Source organism: Gossypium hirsutum, chromosome A01 (genome assembly GCF_007990345.1).
Source record: "Gossypium hirsutum isolate 1008001.06 chromosome A01, Gossypium_hirsutum_v2.1, whole genome shotgun sequence".
NCBI lineage: Eukaryota > Viridiplantae > Streptophyta > Magnoliopsida > Malvales > Malvaceae > Gossypium > Gossypium hirsutum.
In genome coordinates this window covers 1,530,918-1,555,593 of record NC_053424.1, presented here as the reverse complement: position 1 = coordinate 1,555,593, position 24,676 = coordinate 1,530,918, and the positions used below count along the sequence as shown (strand labels likewise).

The following is a 24,676-nucleotide window of genomic DNA, read 5'->3' as shown; positions in this document are numbered from 1 at the left end:
AAAAATCTCAAAGGTCAGGGCTAAATGTTGCCATATCTCAGATTATATGATATAGTCGGGTCTCATACGATCCATGTAGGCTTGCCACAGGCTGTATATGGTACCTGACCCGAGTGCTATGATGAAGGCAGGTAATCAGGGAACAGAATGGCTTAAAATTGCCACATCAGGACATAGAAAAACAACAAATTCCCAAGCCCATCCCTCAACGACCCAAATTTTTGTTCTCTTTATGCAAAAAAATTCCGCCCAATGAAAATAAAAAACATGCTGTCATTGTTCACCTTCCCTATCTCTTCCTTTCCCTCCTTTTCTTCAACTAGGCCTTTCAAGGTACCAACTTTTATTCCCCAACACATGCAATAACAACAGGTATAGATACCTATTTTTTTTCAAAGTTTTCATCTTTATTGATTTTCCCTTAATGCAATTACATTTTCTTTTCGGGGTTGCAATTAAAAAGTTCCTTTTTTTTTGGTATCTTTGTATTTTGTGTTCTTATTGGATTGATTCATTTGTTACCCATTTCTTCGATCTTTCTTTTTTGTTTAAAAGAATGCGTTTAAGAATAATGTTAAATTTATTGAATTATTTAGAATTAGGATTGAATCGATATAATGAATAAGTATTAAGGATTAAATATATTATCATACCAGTTAGAAACAGATCATATCACGAAATGGCTAAAACAGAAATAATGTAAAAAGTAAGGAAATTAAAATTTTTTATAGTTCAGTAATCGAAATGGAAATACGCTAATAATTGAGTCATTAACGGAATAACGAATCCAAAAATTCCTTTCTTTCCTTTTCTTTTTTTTCCCTAGGTATCTTTGTATTTTGTGTTGTTGATGTGGACGAAGTTTTCCGACATCGTACGAGTTGAAATGGACAGACGGTTCGACTCATGACCATATCACGGTTGACTCACGATTTTTAGTAAGTCGAATTTCTTGATGATTTCTTGTTTTCTTTTTCGGCATTCCTCTTTAAAGTTCAGGAAATTATACGAGTATCTTGATTGCCTTTGTATGTTTGTTTTAAACATAAGTTTGTTCAAGATGTTTAAATATATACCATATGTAGCCAAGCAGAGGGAAAACAATGGTAAACCTTGATGTCTCGTGGAAACCGGTTGAATAGGCTTTTATACCGATAGATCATTGGCATTTCTGAATATTTCTTATCGATCTTTTTGTTGTTGTAGCTAATTATTCTATGGCTGGATCACGATCGTGGATAGGAGGGGTTCTTAATCGGTTAAGCAATAAGCGTAGCGACAAGTTTCTCGACTACCCTTTGACACCTATTCAGGTAATCTCGAATATTCACTCGAAATACTTGGACTGACTTCGATAATATACGTTTGCTACTTATATATAACCATGTACGTGTGTATACATTTAGTTTCTTTAATTTCTCAATAGGAACAAAGACTTCAAAAGCTTCAAAAACGAATACAAATACCTTTTGATGAGACTCGTCCTGATCATCAGGTACTTTATTCAAAAAGCTTACGCTTTAATATCGTATAAGTCGAATAGTTGATCGTATAAAATTTTCGGTGTAACAGGAAGCTCTCAGAGAATTGTGGCACATTGCATTTCCTAATGTTGCTCTAAAAGGATTGGTCTCGGAACAGTGGAAAGAAATGGGATGGCAAGGCCCTAATCCGTCCACTGATTTTCGGTACGATTCTTTCGATTCGATTCTATCCAATTCTTTTTGAATTTGTATATTTGATATCTAAATTTTATGTTATCTAAAAGTGAAAACTTCTCCCCTTAGGGCTTGTGGTTTCATCTCACTGGAAAACTTGCTGTTTTACGGCCGAACATATCCGGTAATCCTTCCGTTTCTCTTCTTTTTTATGTGTTTTAGATTTCCGCAAGAGAATCGGATTATAGACTAATAACAACACAAAATGAAGGCATCTTTTCGTAGGGTTTTACTTAAACAAGACGGAACTCGAGCAACTTGGGAATACCCTTTCGCCGTTGCCGGCATCAATATATCTTTTATGTTGATTCAGATGTTGGATTTATATTCAGGTTCGTCGGAAAATATTATCTATTTTTCGTCGACATGTTCCGTTACATTCCTTAGTCGTTCCGTAATCTATGCTCCTTTTTTGCAGAAAAACCAAGTAATCTCCCCGGATTCAATTTCGTGAAACTATTAGGAGGTAAGGGAACCGTTGATTCCAGTCATTTTCGATCGAGCATTATTGTTCTGTGTATTAATTCAATCTCGTGATTATATATGAAATTGCAGAAGACGAAGAAGCCTTCGATGTACTATATTGTACAGCTTTTGAAATGGTCGATGCGCAGTGGCTCGAGATGCGAGCTTCCTACATGGAATTCAATGTACGCATCCCCATGTTCATGTTTCGATAAATTTTCCCAATTCCCTTTGTTAACCACCGTTATTCAGGTTATATCGAGCCCGTTATCCCCGAAAAAAACATATCTTATTCGGATGGAAAAAGCTCTGAATACATTGCTTTGAATCGTAATTATCATTTTTCTGCAGAAGGTTTTACAAGCAACGAGCTCGCAGCTGGAGAGAGAACTGTGTTCGGATAATGTTCACAGAATACAGGATTTGTCGGCATACAGCTTGTTATACCAGTAGCTCCGGCTTTGGCCGGAGAGGCCAAATTCACCCGAATGACACGGGGATGTTTCAAATCTAACGGCTAGTAATTGACTTGAAAATATATGTTATTCTTATCCTAGGGCTCGTTTTCCGACCGAGATTCGTACCCTATATCGGACACCACCGGAGCTTAAACTGATAAGGCCTTGAAGGCATCCCTTCAACAATCAACCTAGGATAGTAATGGTCTCAAGTTACACAAATAATTTGCCATTTTTACTTGTTTTTTTATATATATTTTTAAAACAAATTCATTGAAGTTGTTATTTATTTGCCAATTCAGATATGGGATTTAAAGTGATTTTTAATAAGAAAAATTAGGTAAATCATAAATTCGTGTAGTGTTCATATAAATTTTTTTGTGTTATGATAAAGTTTAGGATGTTATGTAGATTTTGTTTGCATTCGTACCCTGTTTTAAGGTTTAATTTTGAATTTCATTTCTTTCCTTTACATAAATTGAAAAATTAATCCGGAATTTAGTCCTTATATTTTACGAAAATTAATAAATTAATCCAATCAAGTAACTATTGTTAAAAGTTATATAAGGTAAATTACCGTAATAGTTATCCAACTATTAGTAAATTTTTTTTTTGGTCATCTAATTAGTTTTTTTTTTGTCATTCAACTGTTCAATTTTATTTTTTTTATCATCAGCCGGTAAAGATTGGCTGTTTTTAAATTTGGTATAATAGCAATTTTAACTCTCAACATTTATAAATTATGTCAATTTAGTCTTGATGCTAAAAAAATAACCTTCAATATTTACACATTATGTAAATTGATCTCTTTTTTTGTAGCTTTGCTTTTCTTTTCTTTGTAACATTGAGTGTTAATTTTAAAAGAATGAGAAAATATTAAAATTATTACTTGGATTTTGTTTGTGTTTCCATTTTTTGTATATTTTTAATCAAATTTAGCTAATAATTTGTTTTGGCTTTTTAGATGAAAGTGTCACAAAGAAAAGCAAAAATATATAATAAAAAAAGGGACCAAATTACACATGTAAATGTTGAGGGTTCATTTTTTAGAATTAAGACTAAATTGATATAATGTATAAATATTAAGGATTAAAGTTGCTATAATGTCAATTTTAAAACTTGTGCATTATTAAAATTGAATAATTAAGTATCTATTTTATAACTTTTCATAATTAAACGGCTAAAAAATTACTAATAATTGGATTAAAGTAACTAATTAAAATACATAGTCCCCCACCCCAATGATTCTGAAAAGTCAATTTGGTAACTTAATATTTACAATTAGCTATACAAAATTCAATTCTTTTAAAAGGGATGATTTCATCATATAGGTAAATTATAGTTCAATTTTTAAATTGAGAACTGAACTTTAAAATATTAATATCGTATTAATCTAATTTTTCTATCAGTATGTTAGTTTAAATCTCATACGAAATATAGTTAAGACAAATATATAAAAATTTAAAAAAATTTACAACATGTTTTAAGATCTTTCAAAATCAAATAAAATTAAAAATTAAAAAAACATGTTTAAGATGGATTGTCTTAAAATCAACTTTAGACATTTTTAATTTCAAAAATTTCAAACCAGAAATTATAAAACATGAAAAATGTTCATTACATTGTTAATTCATTGTATTTGGGTAGCCAATTAACCTGACTTGATCAAAAACAATTAAATCATGGGTAGGTGCAACATTGTAATCTATCCTATTCTAATCTTTTAAGTCAAGTAAATATTAATTTTATTATAAGTTTTTATTATATCTGCTCTTTTTTATACAATGTCTAGAATTATTTATAGTTTTTCTCTAACTTTTAAATAGGAGAATAATGCGCTTCAACGTATTCGAACCCACGTCCTCCCGCACCGATAGATGCCAATCGAATTAATTCTCTATATTCTCTTTATACCACCGCAATCATTTAAAGTCAATTGGGTAACTTGATATTTACAATTAGCTATAGATATATTATTTTTGTAAAAAAGAGATAATTTCATCACATGTCATTAAATTATGGTTTAGATTCTAAATTGATTACTAAGCCTTAAAAAATACTCTAATTGTATCTTCAAAATATCAACAACATATCAATTAAGTACTTTCATAAGCTTGACACACCAACTTGAATTTGACGTGGAAAACATGTGAATAAAAAGTTTAAGCATGCGTATACCATCTATTATATAGATAATTTAAGTTCAACGAGTTAAAAAACATACAATGTCATTGGAATTAGTATTATTCTTTTTTTTTCCTTAAATTGTCAGTATCCAAGTTATCCAGTGTGATAAGCAAACATCTTTAAATTTTAATTCATGTGTTTCAAATATGCTCCATATCATATTCGAGCTAACATTTACCACGCAAGATTGATGACTAGGCTGATGAAAAGACTTATTCTGATATATTTTGAAAAATTCAAACTAATTTAGAATCCAAACAATAATTTGAGGATGTATGGTGATTTAACCCTTTTACTCATATAGGCTAATCTTATTTTAGTATGTATGAGTGCTCCCCAAGTGTTTGTTGAAATGCTTTTGGATGGTTTTGGAATGGGAAATGAAACCATCCCTAACATGCAAATTGGTATCAACTTTATATATTGAAAAAAGTAATTTTATATAAATTTTTAAAAAACTCTGTTCTAATCAAAGTCAAATAGAATAAGAATAGTTCTATATAAATTAAACTTGAGTTGTTTGGTACGTACCACAAAAACAGAATAAGTATCGGAAAGTCACACAATCTCTAATAGTTAGTAGAACATAACCACAAATCAACAAAAAAAGAAATCGATATTTGCTATAAAGAAATTGTGGAAAAACTCTTGAGAACATTTTCATTAGCTTTATACTAAGGTTAAAAGAAAACATATAATACAGTCCAGAAAAAAAAGGAAAAAAAAGGTTCAAAAGCTTAAACGAGCCTTACACTAACTCTCAAATCTCGCCCATTTCTTTACAACAAAAGCCCACAAACTTAAAAACATGGCCTAAAAATGGGGTTTTCAAACAAGTGCTCAAAAGCATCCCCATAACTAAAGATTCTAAAAAACCAAAATGTTTCTTTTTTTTCCTCCTTTTTTTTGGCTTTTGATGATAGATGAGTGATGAGTGAACTTTTTCCCATGTTTCTTAGGGATGTAAAGGGCTTTTTTAGCCACGTCGAATACCCAAGAAATAGTTGAAGTCATGGTGTTGAACGCTTAGTTGCTTTAGCCACGAATCGGCAACACTCAAAAGTGACAATAGCCTTTCTTGGTCCCCTCCTCCACAACCGGAGGAGGACAACCACACATCCCCTTGCATCTTGTAAGTTGCTAACCCAAACGGTGGAAGAGAGATGTTGCCCTCTTTTTCCTTTAGATTCTTTCCGGCTAGCTTGATGTCATCCTCGGGATTGATTTCTAAAATCAACCAAGAATAAAGAATATCACTAAACAAGCACATACACACACACACATCTATATGTATATGGAGTGAAAAGTTACCTTGGAAAGAAGAAGATAGTGTATGATAAGTGAGGAAGCATGTGGACAAGTCCTTTATAGTCCTTCCCATTGGAATATGATAAATCGGGTACCTAACAAGCAAAGAATAACCGTAACCCGATGTTAATTACGAGTACATTTCCGACATAGGTGTATTCAAGTTTTTGAAGTTATTCTATGTATTTAGAGGATCTTCAAAGGATCATATCTCCCTAACTAAGAAAACGATGCAAATGAAAAGTCGAAGTCTACTAGGTTCATAAAGGGTTAGGGTTTTGAGATTTGAATCCCGACACATATAACCTTTTTTTTCTAAATGAAGAAATCAAACAACATAGATAAGAAACGTAAAGTTCTGATATATACCAAGAAACTGCCATCCAACTAGCCGGAGAAAGATCGACGCTCCTCAACGACATTAAACCGGGGTATCTTCGAGATAATCCATTGATCTAATAACAAAAAGAAAGTGTCAAATGGAATCTACCAATGCTTTTCGTACACTATAAAGCAATGATCTCAACTTCATTCTATATCAAACATACACGTATTATAATTCGATTCGATTCAAATCAAACTAAATCAAATACTACAATTGGAATCAGTTTTCAAATTTTCAGATACCTTATCCATGAGTGGAACTCGTCCGTAAGGCGTCGATGTCTCGAAATATTGAAAGTAAAGGTACCCCAAACGATTATTCAAATGACAAACACTATCTTGATCGGAACCACCATCCTCCGAGGAGCAACAACCATCCCACCGCCACAATTTATCACTTTCACTGTCATCAGTACTCCATGAATCACTAAAACAATCACCATCACCAGATTCTATCTCTTCCCTGCAACAAACAAAACACCATTTTTGCTCAAACTAACACATCAAAAAGACAAAAAGAAAAAGGAAAAAAGAGACAAATCTGGTTTTTTTTATTACCTTAAATTGCTTGTAAAGATTTGAATTGCAGACAAATAAGGAACATAATATTGAACCAAGGTTTCATTGTCGTTTAAGACAATAGGAACACCAGCACCATAAGCACTCCATTCATCATAACAATCCCATAAATCATTTAATGTGAAATATTCAACTTTTTCTCTTTCCCATGGATGCCATAATCGATTCAAGCTCCCAAATTCACTCTGTAATTAAAAAAAAATAAGCAAATATGTTCGAAAACAAAGAATAAAAACACACTGAATTTAGTTTACCTTAGGGAGGAATTGAGATCTAACAGTGGGAGTTGTGCATTGAAGGAAGCAATCGAGATTGGATTGCTTTGCAACAGAGTCCAAAATCATGGTTTTTTGGACAAGAAAGATAAAGACACGACAAGAAAAAGCGCAGGGAGTTTGGTGGTGTTGTTTTTTTGGTTTTTTTTTTTAAACTTGGTGTTGATGAACAGTAGAAGAAATCAAAGGGAGAAAAAGCAGAGCGAGATTGACGTGATTTTAGGTAATGTGAATTTTGAAGAGAAAATTCCTAATTTTTGACGTTTGGACAGCAAAATTTAAGGGGAAAAAGGGAAAAACTGAAGTGAGAAAACGAAGAATCTTGTTTGTAAGTTGACAACCTTTTTTTAATTCAAACTATTTTTTCGGTCCCTGCTGGATTTTGAAGATTACACTTTTCTCGGGAAAATTTTAAGGAAAAACGAGAAACGAAAACTAAGAGGGGATTCAATTAAACACGTTTTTTAGAAAGAAAACTTCGAGTCTTGCTCTGTTTTGATCGACGATGAAGAAACAAATAGTGGATCTTTACCTTTCAAAACACAGTAATTTCAAGCCCAAGTTAAGAAACGAAAACAATAGAAAGCCCGAGAAAACGAGAGAAAATGAGGGAAAATTTTCTTTTTTCTTATTTTTTATGATCGAAGGCAGGGAAATTTTAAAGATTTCTTGGTTTCAACAAAAACCCATGATTTCAAACGTTTAGGTCTTTCAACGAGAGCAATTTTCTAACTGAAATGAAAAGAAAATTTTCAACTTTCCCGGGAAAATAAACAGAGCACAGAAAAAGAAAAAAGAACTGGGAAGAACAGAGTATCAAATTGGAAGAACAGAAGTTTGATTTCAAAGAAAGAAATAAAAGTAGTAAAGTGAAATAGAAATAAAATGAAAGGCAATGGATTTTTTGAGGTTTTCTTTATTGATTTATTTATTGACACTCATCTGTCTCTCTCACCCTCAGCTGAATCCCAGAATTTGAAAGATTGAACAGTGCACTTTTTGGGTTAATTTTTATTTGTCCCTGTACTACGCATAGTTATGGATTTAGTCCCTTATTTTAATTTCATATTTTTTATATTCATAATTAGGTCATTTTTCTTTATATATTTCAAACTTTGAAAAATTCAGTTCAGGTCAAACGACAGTAATTAAATCCTGTTAACTTCCGCTATTTTTAAAACTTTGAACAACAAGAATATTATTGAAGTAAAAGTACCATGAGGCCCCTATAGTAAGATTCAGCTTAGATTTTATCTTTTTTACTCAAAAAAATAAGGAAATTAGTCTCTATACATAAAATTTAAGAGCAAACTAGTCCTTTCGGATCAAAATTTATTTTATTTCTATTGTTAAAAATTAGCATAATTGACAGAAAAAACAGATAGATACATGTAACATGCCACATGTACCTCATTCCGACGTACAATGTCTAGGCTTTAATAGTAGAAATGAATGAAATCTTTAATAGAATGACCAATTTGTTCTTTAATCTAATGTATAAGAATTAATTTACTCAAGTTTTGAATAAGGAGGGTAAAATACAATTTAGCTCCTAGTACAAAAACTTCATGGTACTTTTATCTATTATTTACAACTTTATGCATAGTAGAGGACTAATAGCATAATTTAACCAAATAAATTTAATTACTATTGTGTGGGTTCGAATTTAATTTTTATATTTCAAAAAACACAATGATTAAAATTTGATAAATTCGAAAAGTATAGAGACTAAAATGAAGAAAGTAAAATATAAAGATTAAATTTATAATTTAGAAATAGAAGAATTTATTGTTCTGTATATTTTAATATTTTTAATTTTTTTTTTGTCTTCACTTTTTTTGGATTTTAGTGAATTAAAAAGTCAGACAAAAATAATTGAAACTTATGCAAGATTCCGAGGACGAATTCGAGTTTTCACATTCAGCCAATATTTTGACAAATTTTTATATTTTTGTAAAAACGGTGGGTTGATTTTTATATTTTAATTTGATTAATTTTAGTTTTTGTATTTTTTAAATTTGTTAATTTTAGTCTTTATACTTTTTAATTTTAAAATTTTAGTCTTGTATTATGCGTATAGTTGTAGATTTAATTCATATTCTCCAGTTAGATCATTCTAAATTTCTTTACTTTTCAAATTTTAAAAATATATTCACACAAATGATAATCGTTAATTTATTAATCGAATTTTTAGTAAATAATACGTGGAAATAATAAGCTAACATTATATTATACATATGATAATATGTTTATCACATCAAATTATGAAAATAAGAAAAGTTAACTTAATGAATTTAATAGTTATCGTTTGTTGAGAACTGAAATTTTAGATTTTGAAAAATATATAAACTAAATTTATAACTTTCGTAAAATATAAGGACTAATAGCCAAAATTTAATATTTAAATATTTTCCTTAAAAATTATTGAAAAATAATAATTTCTGAGTGTACCTTCATTTTGATACATCAAAAATTAAAAGAATATATAAAAAAAATCGAATTAATATTTAATATATTAACAATATATTTTTATTCTATAAACAATTTTGAAAATATTTTAATCATTTTCTAAACATTAAAACGAGCTACTCGATCAGCCAAAGCTTGAAATTTTTTTAAAACCGAACCTAGAACCGACCCATAACTTTATCCTTACTCTGGATAAAGCCAATTTCTACTTTATTAATAAAATAAATATTAATAAAAGACAAACAAACGTGGAACACATGCATGATACCCACGACAAAATACAGAAATATCTGTACAACTGACAAGGACAGCAAACATATGTTACAGTCTCATGCTAATGGTTTTTTAAAATTATTATTTAATGTAAATAAATTTTTAAAAATAAATAAACATAATTTAATCCTTTTCAAACCGACCAAGTCAAAACAATCTAATCCAATTAATTTTTTTTTAAGTATTACCTAGAGTGAATTTAATAATTAATTTTTCGTCTTCGATAGATCCATTAATAGAATAAACATTAGTCATGAGTTACGAGTTTTAAAATTACTCTATATTTAAAATGATGATCGAACTCTCAACTACAAGTTAAAAATAAGAGAGACCCTTATCGATTCAATTAATAAAATTTTTAACCTTTTAATATTTAAAAGAAAATTCTCATTATATTATTTTATTGATTTTGCTCATTATTCTTTTATTTCTTAAAATTTAAAATATTAGTAAGTATATATATATTATGAATTAAAATAATTGGTTGTATAGATTGTTGCATTCAAAGATTCGGTTGACGGATATGGAAAATAATTATTTTTTAGTAAATTATCAAATTATGAAATTGTTTTAGTGGAGGTCCTTAAGCTTACAATATGACAAAATTCAGTTAATCTATATTTTGTTGGGTTTATACATTTGTACGGTTAAAAACTGATGTAATTGACAGAATAATCAAACATTAACACGTGGCATGCCATGTATGCTTCATGTTGAACTTATAATGACCAATTTTGAATAGTAAAAATATATTAATTTTTTAATAGAAGAACCAGCTTATTCTTTAATCTAATGTACATGAATTAATTTATCCATTTTTTGAACAGAGAGAATAAAATACAATCCGACTCTCAATATAAAATCCTTCAATTTCAAAGATAAGATAATTATTGAAATATTTATTTTTTTAAAATAATTAATATTAACAAGATAAGAGAATAAAATGTTTTTTAACAAAATTTAGTACTATAAAGTTTTTGACTGCGTTAGTGTCACTCTTAACCAAGTTCTAATCTAGTTGTAAAATTAACAAAAGCTCGATATTTTTATAAAGCAACAAATATAATATTGTGGGTATCTTTACTTTTTGACATAAAAATACGTGCAAATGATGGGATTTGAACCCAATATCTCAAAATCTTTCTTCTATTGATTTTTTACCATTTCAACCAAAACCGCATTTGATTTTTAGGCAAAAAGACCTCTCTAGTCCTTTTCAATTTCAATATTAAGTAATTGATCTCTCTCAAAAAACCAAAGCAATTTAATCCTTGTTAATTTCAAAAGTGAGCAACTAAGTTCAATTAATCACAATATTGTTGTTTTTTGTCAATTTTATATATTTTATTGGTATAATAACAAATTTAATGCTCAAAGTTTACACATTTTGTTAATTCTAAGTTGATTTAACAAATTTAACCCACAATATTTACACATTATGTCAATTTCATCTTAATTAACAAATTTAGCTCGCAACGCTTACATTCTGACAACATTTATGCAAAATTTATATAAACATCAAGGTCTAAGCTTGTTATTATACTAATCAAAATTATGCAAAATTGATAAAAAAAACCTAATGTCGTGATTAATTGTTCTTAGTTGCTTACTTTCGAAATTGACAAAGACTAAATTGCTCCAATTTTTTTGAAGGGACCAATTTACTTAATATTGAAATTGAAAGAGACTAGATAGATATTTTTACCTAATTTATATATATATTTATAAATTTATGACATTTAGTATCTGAACTTGACACGTTTTCCTAACTTGGTATCTAAACTTTTTTTGGGTCCAATTTAGTACCCAAACTTGACACGTTTTCCTAATCTAGTACTTGAACTTGACTCTTTTTCTTAATTTAGTACCTAATATTTTTTTTGTTCGATTTGGTACTTGCAATTGTCAAACGTTTTACAAATTACTCCAATATACTAACAATGTTATTTTTTTATGAGGTAGCAAAAATAATCAATGAATGACCGACATGTCACAGATGATATGATATTTTTTTTGTATTTTATATGTTCAAATTCTTTTAGTTTTGATTAATTAATTTATTAATTGAAACTAATGAATTTATTTTAATTTTAGTTTTTAAAACTCTTTTTTTCTTATTTAATATTAATTCGCTAAGCATAACTCAATACTTATTTTTTTAACATGAATTTCCTCTAGTATTGACAATATTTTTGTAGCATAAAAAAAACACCATTAGTATTTTGTGTAATTTGTATAACATTTATTAAATTTAGGTACCAAATTGAACTAAAAAAAACTTAGGTACCAAATCAAGAAAAAATGCCAAGTTCACGTACCAAACTAGGCACCAAATAATTTTAGGTACCAAATTAAGAAAAAAGTCAAATTTAAGTATCAAATTAAATAAAAAAAAGTTTATATACCAAATTAAAAAAATTCAAATTCAGATACCAAAGATCATATTGACCCTTATAATAAATATCTATATATAACCACTTGCCCCCCAACTCTTTCGACGGTTCTTCGATTTATTGTCTAACCGTATCAAACGTTGAAAGAAAATGTTTGATAAAATTAGGTTGTATTGATGAATCCATTTAATTTTTGTCAAAATGTATTAGCAAATTGAAGAATGAGTTAATAAATCATTATTTTTTTTTAAATAAACTCTTTTCGATATACAATACTTAAAATAATTCATAATTCGTCCTTAATCCATAAATAAAAAAATAATATATCTCAACATACTCGAACACACATCATTTTATATTAATAACAATATCTATAAAAAAAACTTAATCACGAATAAATCAATAAAATTGACTCAACTAATAAAAAGAACCACAAATTTGAAGCTTATCCACTGGTAAGTTCGAATGGCCACGTCTCAAACAGTCAAAAGTTAGGTAACAATTGTGATATATTAAATTTGATTTAATAATTTTAGATACGAAGAGAAATTGGGTAAATTTTATTTCGTATCACTAAATTATTAATAAATTTATGTTTTGGTTTTTCAATTTTAAAAAGTTATAAAATAATCATTGAACTATTTGAAAGTTTTCATTTAAGTCATTGAGTTATTAAAATTATTGTTGTATGACCCTTTTCGTTCCCACCGCCTATATCAAATCAAAAGCTCTCATTTTACTCCTCTTAACAATTTAATTTTTTTTTATAGAAAAACTTTGAACGTCACAAACCTTTTAACCAAAATCTAAATAATTTTCGTCTTCGATATTCGACACTAACCATCAAATCGACTTGGGTGTCTAAGGTATATTCTTCCATTAATCGATGAGAATTGATACACTGTACCAGTCATCAAATCGACACGTAGAACTTACCAGTCAAACTGTTTAAAATATAAAAGTAGATAAATTGAATTCTAAAATATAAAAGTACAGAAATTAAAATTTAAATTTATGAAAAATATAAAGACTTATGACATATTATATATATGGGAATGCCACAACATTATTATTAAGACTCATTGTTATATTTCAATAATTAGAATTCAAATTCTGTTGATACTGAAAATGTATTACGGTGAAATATTTAAAATAAAATAAAAATTATTATGAAAAGGGTTTTATTATTTTTTTATTCAAATATTTTATTATTTTCCCTTTTAAAGTATGGGTGTGTTTGGATACATTCATTGGCCCCTTTGCCATTAAAAGTCAAAACACTTAATCTTCTAGTAGAACTCCATGCAGTGGTGGAACCAGGGATTTACAGGATGTCGGCCTTTAAAATAAAAATTTATTATTTTAGTTTTTATAATTTATAAAATTTTAAATTAGTAATAATGAAATTATATTTTGACATTTTAAAAAGAACAAAAATTTAATTTAATATTTTAAAATTATAAAAATATAAATTAATAACATGATGAAATTATATTTTTACTATTATAAAAATATACAATTTAATTTCAACCCCTCGAAAAAAAATTTCCAGCTTCTTGATTAACTCCATGGTTTTTTATTTTATTGCAATAAGAACACCATGATTAATTAATTAGTAAATATGGAAAGTTTTCAATAAATCTCCTTTTTTTTTTTAGTACAATGATTATCTAATAAGGCATAGAAAGGTATTATGGTGAAATATCTAAAATAAAATTAATATTATTATGGAAAAGGTTTTAATATTTTCCTTTTTTTATTGAAATATTTTATTATTTGTCTCTTATTAATGTAGGGGTGGGGGTTATTTTTTTATTATTTTTCTTTTTTTATTCAAATATTTTATTATTTTCACTTTTTAAAGTTACGGGTGGGTTTTAATGTATACATTCATTGGCCCCTATTCATTAAAAGTCAAACACTAGTAGGGACTCCATGATTAATTAATTAGTAATTATGCAAAGCTTTCAACAAATTTCCTTTTTTAGTAATTTAAAATAATATATATTTATTAATATTTATATCAAAAAGCAACAAATAATTAACCTTACTTTTAAATTCATCCACGCAACGGTATATGAAAAATATTTTAAAATATATAAATAAAAATACAATTCTTTTTAATGCATCAACATGCTCAATTTATGATTCCAGCAAGTAAATTGAAATATTATTTTCTTCAATTATTAATAATTTAACAAAAGCAATAACATTTTTTTTCAAGTTACAAGTATAATAAATGCAAGTACAAAATACACTTAAGAATATTTATAATTAGGATCAAAATAATTATAGAGTATGATCAAGTCGATAAATTAAACTGAACCTCAATTAAAATAAATACGGATAAGACCTACATATGGTAGGATTTAAACAAAAATAAAAATAAAATAAATCGAAATGATAGGACTTGAATAAAAATACATATCGCATATTAAGTATCCAAGTTCGAATCTCATCATATGTATTTGTTCTGTGTAGGTGTACCGCCTCAAAATTTTTGAGTGTTTCGTATGGGATTGTTCCAATAATTTTGTTTGTATATCTGATGAGAAATTTATTTTTATTTTTAGATTATTGAGAGGTTATTAGAATGCTTAAAATTGGCCTTACATTGTATTTATACCACACCTCTTTGTTAGCCTTGGACTATTTGACCAATACCTGTATTTTATATATTATAAATCAATAAAAAGGGAGAAAAAGAACCCCAAAACGGCAGCACCTTGACTGGCCATTGTAGGGAAAGAGAAAAAAAAGCTTGTTCATCATTTTCTACCTTTTAAAAAATTTGATATTTTTTCGAACCTTCAAAAAATAATCATTTGTAAGCACTTATGTTAGAGTTGTGTGACTCGAATCATGCTGCACAAGTAGAAACCGTATAAAGCTATACTCTTTCTATTTGACATTAATTAGAATAAGATTTTTCAACCTTTAAATAGATGTAGTCGATACTCCTCTTGTATTATTCAGTTTTCAACATTAGTGAATTTCTCTTCCTCTTTTTTGCTTTGCGATCGTTCTATATTGCAATTATCGACGTCAGTTTTAACAACTTATGTAACACCCCTTACCCGAGACCGTCTCCAGAATCGAGTACGAGATGTCATCCAATTTAACTTACCGATTCGGAGCATAAAAATTTGCTTTTAAAATTAAATTCACTGTTCATAACAACACTGTCCACCTGCGCAACTGTCACTAATTTAATTATAAATTGAGTTACGAAACTCAAAATTTAAATCCGTAAATTTTCCGTGAAACTAGACTCATATTCCTACTTACCATAAAATTTTCAGAATTTTTGACTTAGCACATTAGTACAGTTTATTCATTAAAGTATCCCCTGTTTCACAGCTCGACAGATCTGACCTCTTGGTGCTAAAAATCAAATATCTAATTGTACAGAATTCATATAAGGTTACCATTAATTTATTTTGAAAATAGACTCACTAAGGAATCTAAACATATAAATTATGACCTATAATTATTTCTGTACAATTTATAATGATTTTCTAAAGTTAGAACAGGGGACTTCAAAAACCATTCTGACCCTGTCTCACTAAAATTTAAATATCTCAAAATATAAAATTCCTTTGCCTACACCTTTTCTTTCATGTAAAAATAGACTTGATAAGCTTTAATTCTATATATCATTCACCCTCTAATTCCATTTCTACTATTTATGGTGATTTTTCACATTCACGTCACTGCTGCTGTCAAAGAAACTGCTTCTTTGAATTAGTTACCATTTAAACATACATAACTCCAAAACATATTCTTTAATAACTACTTCAATAGCTAACATTAGCCATATCATTTGGACATGCTCAAAATGATTAAGACTCTATACATGCCATAGTTTAAACATTTTGAAAAGCACATAATACCGAGATGGTTATGATAGTGTGATACGAGCTCCGACGGTCCACTATTCGATCAAGTTCAAATCACTATAAAACAAAGGAAAGAAAGAGATGTGTAAGCTATAAATAGCTTAGTAAGTTACATGTAAACAATAATTACTCAATTAATAATTAACACTTTTAACATATAACTAATCAAAACATTTCTTAGCAATTTCAATCACTTACACATACACAATCTTACCAATTCACTTGCATATACATTTTCACACTTAACATTTCATATTCACTTTAATTCATTATTAATCCCGTTGAACACTTGGAATATACACGGATACGTAGAGATTTAGCACATAAGTGCCACACTGATATGTAGCCGAAGCTACCACTGGATGTAGCCAAAGCTACCACTGAAATGTAGCCGAAGCTACCACTGATCAATAACACTGGAAATGTCCATGGGTCTGCTCACACAAGCTGTCAGGTGTCTGCAACACATGCTAGATCACCCAGCACCCGGGACTCACTGTAACACTGTAACACTGGTCTCTAGTGACATGTCACTTGTATCCAATTCTATTCCTAAGTTCAACCGGGAATTTACACTTAACACTTTATTTTCAACACTTTATCACTTGAATAATTCATGAACAACTTTCCTTCCACATTCAATATTAATTCACATATCAAATATAATTCACAATTTATACAAATATAACTATTATTTACATATAACTTACCTCGGATGCAAAACGACTATTTTTGTAATTTAGTCGATAACTTTCTCTTTTCCCCGATCACTTGCACTATTTCTTCTTTCTTGATCTATATTAACACAATTTAATACATTTTATCAATATTCCATTCAAATACAATTCATACACAACATTTTGACACATTTACATTTTTCCCATAACTTTTCAAAAATTCCACTTTTGTCCCTAAGCTCGTAAAAATAAAATTCTCTAAATTCTTAAATTTCAAACTTCACTAAATCATATTTCATGCTCATAACGGCCTCAATTTCACAAAATCACAACTTTATGCACACTTTACCATCTTTCACAATTTAGCCCTTTTTCAACATTTTTCATTGAAATTCATCTAGTAAAACTTGTAATTAACACTTCAAACATTCATTATCTAACATCACTAATCAATTTACAATTATATCATGAATGGGTCAATTTTTAAACTTTAATTTCATTTAAATTAAATAGTAGAAACATGAAATTCAAGCTTCAATAAGCATAAAAATACGAAAATAATTAAAAACGGGGCAAGAAATCACTTACAATTGAGCTTAGGAAAATCAAAACCCTTAACTATGGTAACCTGAAACTTTCGGCAGCAAGCTTCTGATTTTTTTGAAGAAGATGGACACTTATTTTCTTTTTATTTTGTCTTTTACCCAATTTGGACAAAAATGCCCTTGACCCATTACTTAGATATTTTTCTAGAAATACCCTTTTGTGTCCATAACACTAATTTATGGTCTAATTGCCACATAAACACTTCCAATTTCATGCAATAATTCAATTAAGTCATTTAATCACTAATTAGACACACTTTGCATTTTTCTCAATTTAGTCCTAAAAATTCAATTAAGCACTAAAGCATTAAAATTTCCTATCCATATTTTCACACAACATTTCAATCAATCAGTAACTAATAAAAATTTATAAAATTAAACTATTTCACTTCGGATTTGTGGTTACGAAACCACTATTCCGATTAGGCCCTATTTCGGGCTATCACAACTTATACTTAAGATTTGAGCCCTCATGAGAGGAAATTTGAGTTAGAGTGAGAAAGTGAAAACTAATGTAAGTTTTCATGGTTTCTCATAATTTTGGCACTCCATTTCACTTTTATGAGCATTATTATGTTAGTTGAGCTATTAATATGGCTATTAGGCGTTACTTTAATATTTTGACATTTGGAGAAAACTGATTGCATGTATTTGAAGAGAAAGAGGTTTCCAGATGTGGTTTTTGGCAAGGGAAAGGAAAAGGTGATAGATTGAAGGCTTTGGATAAGCCTCCATCCATTTTTGTTGCTTTTGGGAAAAGTAAGTTATCATGGAACTTACATGTTTTCATGTTGTTGTTGTGTGCTAGTTATTTAATTTATTAAACCTGTTATTTGAATGTAGAAATATAGTATACATCGATATAGTTGACATGATAGGCAAGGTAGCATGAAGACATAGTTGTATGTTTAAAAAGAAATATTAATTGGTTGTTATAATGAGTAAGTTGAAATGGGATATTATATGTGTACAATGGTATGATTGGCTTCATATTTTGAATGTATGTTAGATTCATGATGCTATGTGTTCAAGAATAGGGCAAGCAAATGAGCTTTGTAAAATGGAAACCACGAGTATCTATGAAGGTTATAGTTATGCACAATAGGACTTCATTGTAAATGCTCACTTGGTTCTTGTGCCCATGTAAACTTGATAGAAAACTTAGAATATAGTTGGCATGCCAATTAAGGTCATATGCACATTTATGTACGTGTTATTATAGAGTTGGAGCTATATCATGTCCTTCGATGGTTTAGCATTTGTTGCGAATCATCGGAAGTACACCATCTTTTCGAAGAATATCTTGGTGTGGTGTAGTGATGTACATGATGCCTTTGGGCTTTGCACTTTTATGTCATAGTGTGGTGTAATTCTATGCTCTCACAAGCATTCTTGTGGTGGTGGATTTCCGTGTAGCCAAGTCCATCTTACTAATGTTACATTGGGCAAAAAGTTTTATACATATATGTATTTAAATGATGCGAATGAATAGGAAATGTTTGAGATGTGAACTTGAGTAACAGATTAATGATTATTTATGCCTACTACCTTATATGTATAACGAAAGTTGACATTGTTGACATGTTTATAAGCTTTCATGCTTAATTTGCCTTATGTGTTGGTTCTGATTATTGTTAGCATTGTTTATATTTCTTATGGCATTTGGTATGTTCATCTCCAACAAAATAAGTATAGTGAATTCCATTTAAATTTACTAAGCATTAATTGCTTACGCACCGTTGTTTTTGTGTGTAGATTGTTGATTTGGAAACTCTTGAAGCCTAGCTCAATTCAAGACATTACACTATCATCAAGACCAGCAAGAGTATGAAAGAGACATATTTTTAGTTGTGTCATATACTAGTGTGTCTACTTAGTAAATATGTTAATTTCATATTACTTGGTCCTTAAATTGAATGTTGTTTAAATTTGAGCTTGAAAGCTTCACTTGTTATTTTATCATCTTATTCTTCTTTTGGTAAATCGATGATATGCATGGTTACTTACCTTTGGAGATTGTAAATTACAAATTTAAAGTGTTTTATAATGACTTTTGTACATATTTAAGTGACTTTTAAGCATGTGTTATATGTATCATGAATAAAGGAACTTACGAAAACATTTTGAAGTGTTTTGGGCATACTCAATAAGTCAAGTCGCAATCGCAAAATCACAACGTCGTGACCTCGTCACTTGACGTCGTGACATTGCATATCCCACATTGTGACTTTGCTAGTTAGTAAGCCACATTGCATGTCGCGCCACTGTATGACTCTGCACTAATTCAAGTCATTTTGACTTTTTGGGACTCGTTTTGAGTCCTAAACACCTATTCAACTTCATATCAATTCTAAATGTTTTTAAATTGATTCTAAAAATTTCAAATTGTCTAAATCATATCTTAATTATTTTAAAAAATGATTTAAACCCTAAATCCTTAATTAAAATTAAGATTTCTTACTGGTACTTACTTCAGTGGCATTTCCCATCCCTACCGATCATTTGAAAATGGAAAAAAGTGTTAAAATAAGTCTCTAGTCCCATCATGTATAGGTTTTGAACAATTTTTCGTCCATTTATGCTTCATACTAATTTAATTCTACTTCGTAAACTCTTGAACTTGCATTTGCTATTGTATGTTTGTGATTGTATGATAATTTGTACTTGTAAAATCTATAAAAAAAATTTATTTTTACATAAAAGTCTAATATGTAATTTCATAAAAATCTAATGGAAAAAATATTAAATCTACTTTTTTTTTGGAGAGCCAAGCCCACTAACTACTTTTTTTCCTTCGTTCGTAATTGAAATAATATCTAAAATATAACAAGATTTAAATCATAATCAATTTGAAACTAATTGAATTGTAATTTAGGTAAGATTAAGGTCGAACTTGAATGATTAAAATCTAAAGAAATAGTATTTGTGTCGTTATAATTAAGTAAAAGTTGGAGAACCAATAAGTGATTGGGTGCCACATTACACTCCAAAGAGGAGAACATAAGTTCAAGTCTTGAAAATAACATTATTCGGAGGGTTAGCCACGAACCCCAAACATAAATAATAAAACGGAAATGTATAATAACAAAAGAAGTCTAAGATGATGTTTAAACCAAACATCTCATTTATCCCATAAATGTTTCAAGCGCTAACATCTTCTTTAACTCAATTTTTTTTTTTTATTTTCAGAATTATAAGTAAATATTAATGATGGATTCTGATATTAAGTTTTAAAAGTATTGTTAATTTTAAATTTTTTAAAGAGATTTCATTAAAATTTTCAAAATTTTTGGGACTTAATATGAATTATAATATTTTTAATTCAAATAATTTAGCATTATTAATTTTATATTTTTAGTAAGTCTAAATTGAAAACAATGTAAATAAATGCTAATAGATTCATAAAAATCTACATCACTTTACCCGCAATAATTAATAGTACTATTAATTTGAACATACTAATAAAATAAAATTGTGTCAAACTAAAATAGATTAGCTAAACCTAAAAGGACTAAAACAAGAATTAGACCCTTCAAAAACGAAAGAAATGGGCCAAACTGCCCATCCATGTTTGGGTTCGATCTATTCAAATCAAGAAATAACACTAAAACCAAAATGGGTTTTTGTTATTAATTCAAAGCAAATCGACGAAAATTAGCTAAAATAAGTAAGTAAGTTTAGTCGATTTTTTGGATTTATTTTATTAGCATAATGATATTATTTTTTGCCCTCCAACTTAAAGAAAAAAAATTATTTTAGTTTTTTATTTAATTTTTCGTTTCTTTTAGTTCTTAAATTTGTATTTTTTTAGTCAAATCACCTCGATATGGATGAAAAAATTATCATTTGTTAACTTCGATGACGTGGCATACATATAGATTGCTATGTGGGTGGCATGTTATCATCTAATTAAATTTTTAAAAAAATTAATTAAATGCTAACACGTTATCCATGTGTATGCCACATTAGCAAAGTTATAAATCATTAATTTTTCATCCATTTTGAGGTGATTTCACAGAAAATGCAAGTTTAAAGGTTAAAAAAAGCAAAAAAAAAAATGAAAAGCTAAAATAAATTTTTTAGCACTTAAATTAGACAATAATTTTTTCATCCATATTTGTAATATATTATAGGCATAAAGATAAATTTAGCTTTTAACTTTTACATCTTTTATCTCACTCTTTTTTTTTTTGGAGTTAAATTTGACTCTTAACATTTTTAAAGATAGTTAAATTTGACCATCAATCTATAAAAAAAGAGTTGAATTGTTGGCTTTTAACAAAAATATTGACTAAAACATTAATTTTTTTTAAATGACAACCAACGTGAAAATTCACGTGTATTTCTTCTTAATATTTTTAAATTTTGAATTTTTTATTTTCATAAAATTTAAATTATTTATTATTGTGATATATAATACAAATGATATCTTGTCAACATAAAGTACATGCGGACCACTGCGCGATTTTCCATACCAACATCGTTAAAAAAATTATTGTTTTAGTCAACATTTTCATTAAAATAGTTATTTGATTTTTTTTTTGAAAAGTTAACTCTTAGATTTAGCTAAAAAAAAAGGATAAGGCTTAAATTGACAAAGTATATATAAAATCAAATCAAAATTTTATATATAAAATCGCACAAAACCAAAACTTGTAAATGATAATACACTTTAGATCAAAACTCATGTATGATTTTGATATTTATTTTATTATATAATTTATAACACATAAAAATTAAATTTATAATAATATATAATATTATAATATAAACACTAAAAACATGTTCAGATGATTATATGTAAAAATTCAATAAATGACAAAATAAAAAATATTAAACATTAAATTAAAAATAATATATATATTTTAAATTGAAAAATAATATGGACGGTTCCAAAATAGACTTGAGTTGGCAATTTAAAATATAGATGAGTTTATGTAAAATTTTAAGGTCATATTTCAATCCAAGCGAAGCTTGCACAAACTTAGAGCATGTTAATATTATACTTAAGTCTAACTCGAATTCAACCTCCCCAATCCATGAAGAATTCTAGATTGGATGCACCACTAATCAAAATTGATGTCAACTAAATACTCAAATATAATTGTGATGGTTAAAGTACGTGAGAGCTCCCTACATTATTGGGTTTGGATCAGATTAGTCCCTTTATTATTAAATGGATTAATATAGACAATATACTATTAAAACAAATTAAATAAGTCCAAATTGTAATAGAGTTAAGATTTACTATATAAAAAATGTCTCAAAATTTATTTTTTAAATTGCATTTAATTTTAAACAAAATATTTCATTTAAACAATAAATGATATCTTTTAAATATTAAATATTAGCTCTATTATAATGTGGCTTAATTTGATTTTTTTAAATAATACATGAACTAAATTGATTCATTTAATATTAAAAGGACTAATTTGATCATATCCCTATAGTAGAGGCACCTCTCATATTCATTGAGCTAAGTGTGATGACAATTTTTATTTTTCAGGATTGAATTACAATAATATCATCATTTTTTATCATAATTTACAAACTGGATCACCAATTTGCAAATTTGCAATCTCAAACTCAATAAAATTCAATAACTATTTTAAGCCGTTAAAATCTCGAAAGTTTTAAGCAGCAAAGCAACATGTGTGTTGATCCATTTCATCATCTTCCTCGCAACAAAGCTTTCTCGGCGGTATCCATCTCTTCAAGAATCCTCGCCTTTCTCTTAGCCGGAATTGGCGCCGTCGGCCCAAAGCTAATATAATGTCCCGAGACAGCATTCAATGCCGAATAAATCTCACGAAACGAAGCTCGACCCAACAAAGCTTTCTCCCTCCTGTACTTAGCCACCCAACTGTTCGACGTGTCTCTAAGCTCCGCCACCGCGGTGGCGACGTTAGGGTCGTTTTTGTCCATGCTGATGGTGTTCCTCACTTTGTTGATGACATCGGAGGTCTCTTTTACGTACTCCTCGTCCTCGGCTGCGAATGCCTGTGGTGGTGTCAGAAGCGATGAAAGAGATAGTGTTGCGGTGGTGACGGCGGAAAGAGACAAGAAGTGGCGACGTGAAGGATGGTGTTGGTTTTGGTGCGGCAGAGGAGAGGGTGGTGGGGCGCCGGAGGTGGGGAGGAGGGGTTGGAGCTTGGGGGTAGGGGTTAGTAGCGATGGGGAAGCCATGGTTTTTGGGGGAGAAAGGGAAATTTGAGTATTTGGTGCATGTAAAGGAGAAGTGGGTTAGTGCCACGTGGGCTTATCACCTTATCTAAAAATGAGTTTCAATGGTTGAAATGGTTCAATGATATCTCATATAGATTTTACCAATGTCCAAGGTGGCAAATAGATTTTGAGTCTTTAATTTCATGCAAGTGTTCCTAGTCTTAACCACAAGGATACTTTTTCCATTTTCGTCCATCCACTATGCTCACAAAAGTTGAAGTCTTGATTCAACTTTAATTTTGTTTACTTAATAATTATTGATTTTGATTAATAATATTGATATGGTAATTATGAGATTTTTAAAATTTAATTCTTATAGTCAATTGAATATTAATTTAGTTGGCATCAAATTTATTGCCAGTGCAAGAGGGTATGGGTTCGAGTGCGTTAAAGCGCATTTTTATCATATTTAAAAGTTGGGAGGGGTTATGAGTAGTTTTAAACATTATATAAAAAAAATAAAGACCAAGAAACTATTGATTGTGCTGAATTCGAGCTTAATAATACTCAGCTCGAACAACTCACTAGTCTTATCAACCTTTTTTTGACTTTTTAATATATATTTTAAATATCTTATATTATTAAGTTACATTATTACCCTTAATATATATTATCAATCTTAAACTTAATTATCAAGTCAAGCTCGAGCTAAAAAATTGATGTTATTCTGAATTTCAAATCGAGCTTGAGCTTAAGCTTAACAATATTCAAACTCGGTTCAGTTCAGTTACACCCTGGTTTGAACTCATGCTTTTACCAAA

General features: G+C 28.8%; 3 protein-coding genes across 3 annotated transcripts; 1 reads left to right on the top strand and 2 right to left on the bottom strand.

Annotated features, from left to right (window-relative positions):
- The first annotated feature begins 238 nt into the window (after positions 1–238).
- Positions 239–3,044, top strand: LOC121232081 (ELMO domain-containing protein A). The gene is made up of 10 exons (XM_041117507.1): positions 239–372; positions 827–938; positions 1,207–1,313; positions 1,427–1,495; positions 1,573–1,688; positions 1,788–1,842; positions 1,930–2,050; positions 2,137–2,184; positions 2,274–2,368; positions 2,535–3,044. The coding sequence occupies exons 3-10, from the start codon at positions 1,218–1,220 to the stop codon at positions 2,634–2,636; spliced, it is 702 nt and encodes a 233-aa protein (XP_040973441.1). The 5' UTR covers positions 239–372; positions 827–938; positions 1,207–1,217; the 3' UTR covers positions 2,637–3,044.
- Positions 3,045–5,462: 2,418 nt separating this feature from the next.
- On the bottom strand, positions 5,463–8,320 carry LOC107928935 (uncharacterized). The gene is made up of 6 exons (XM_041117504.1): positions 7,354–8,320; positions 7,079–7,284; positions 6,764–6,983; positions 6,506–6,591; positions 6,140–6,231; positions 5,463–6,055 (listed from the first exon to the last, which is right to left on the bottom strand). Exons 1-6 carry the CDS (start codon positions 7,441–7,443, stop codon positions 5,805–5,807), a joined length of 945 nt encoding a protein of 314 aa, XP_040973438.1. The 5' UTR covers positions 7,444–8,320; the 3' UTR covers positions 5,463–5,804.
- A 14,841-nt stretch (positions 8,321–23,161) lies between these two features.
- Positions 23,162–24,102, bottom strand: LOC121232078 (photosystem II repair protein PSB27-H1, chloroplastic). Its single transcript, XM_041117500.1, has one exon. The coding sequence runs from the start codon at positions 23,874–23,876 to the stop codon at positions 23,361–23,363; it is 516 nt and encodes a 171-aa protein (XP_040973434.1). The 5' UTR covers positions 23,877–24,102; the 3' UTR covers positions 23,162–23,360.
- Between the last annotated feature and the right edge of the window lie 574 nt (positions 24,103–24,676).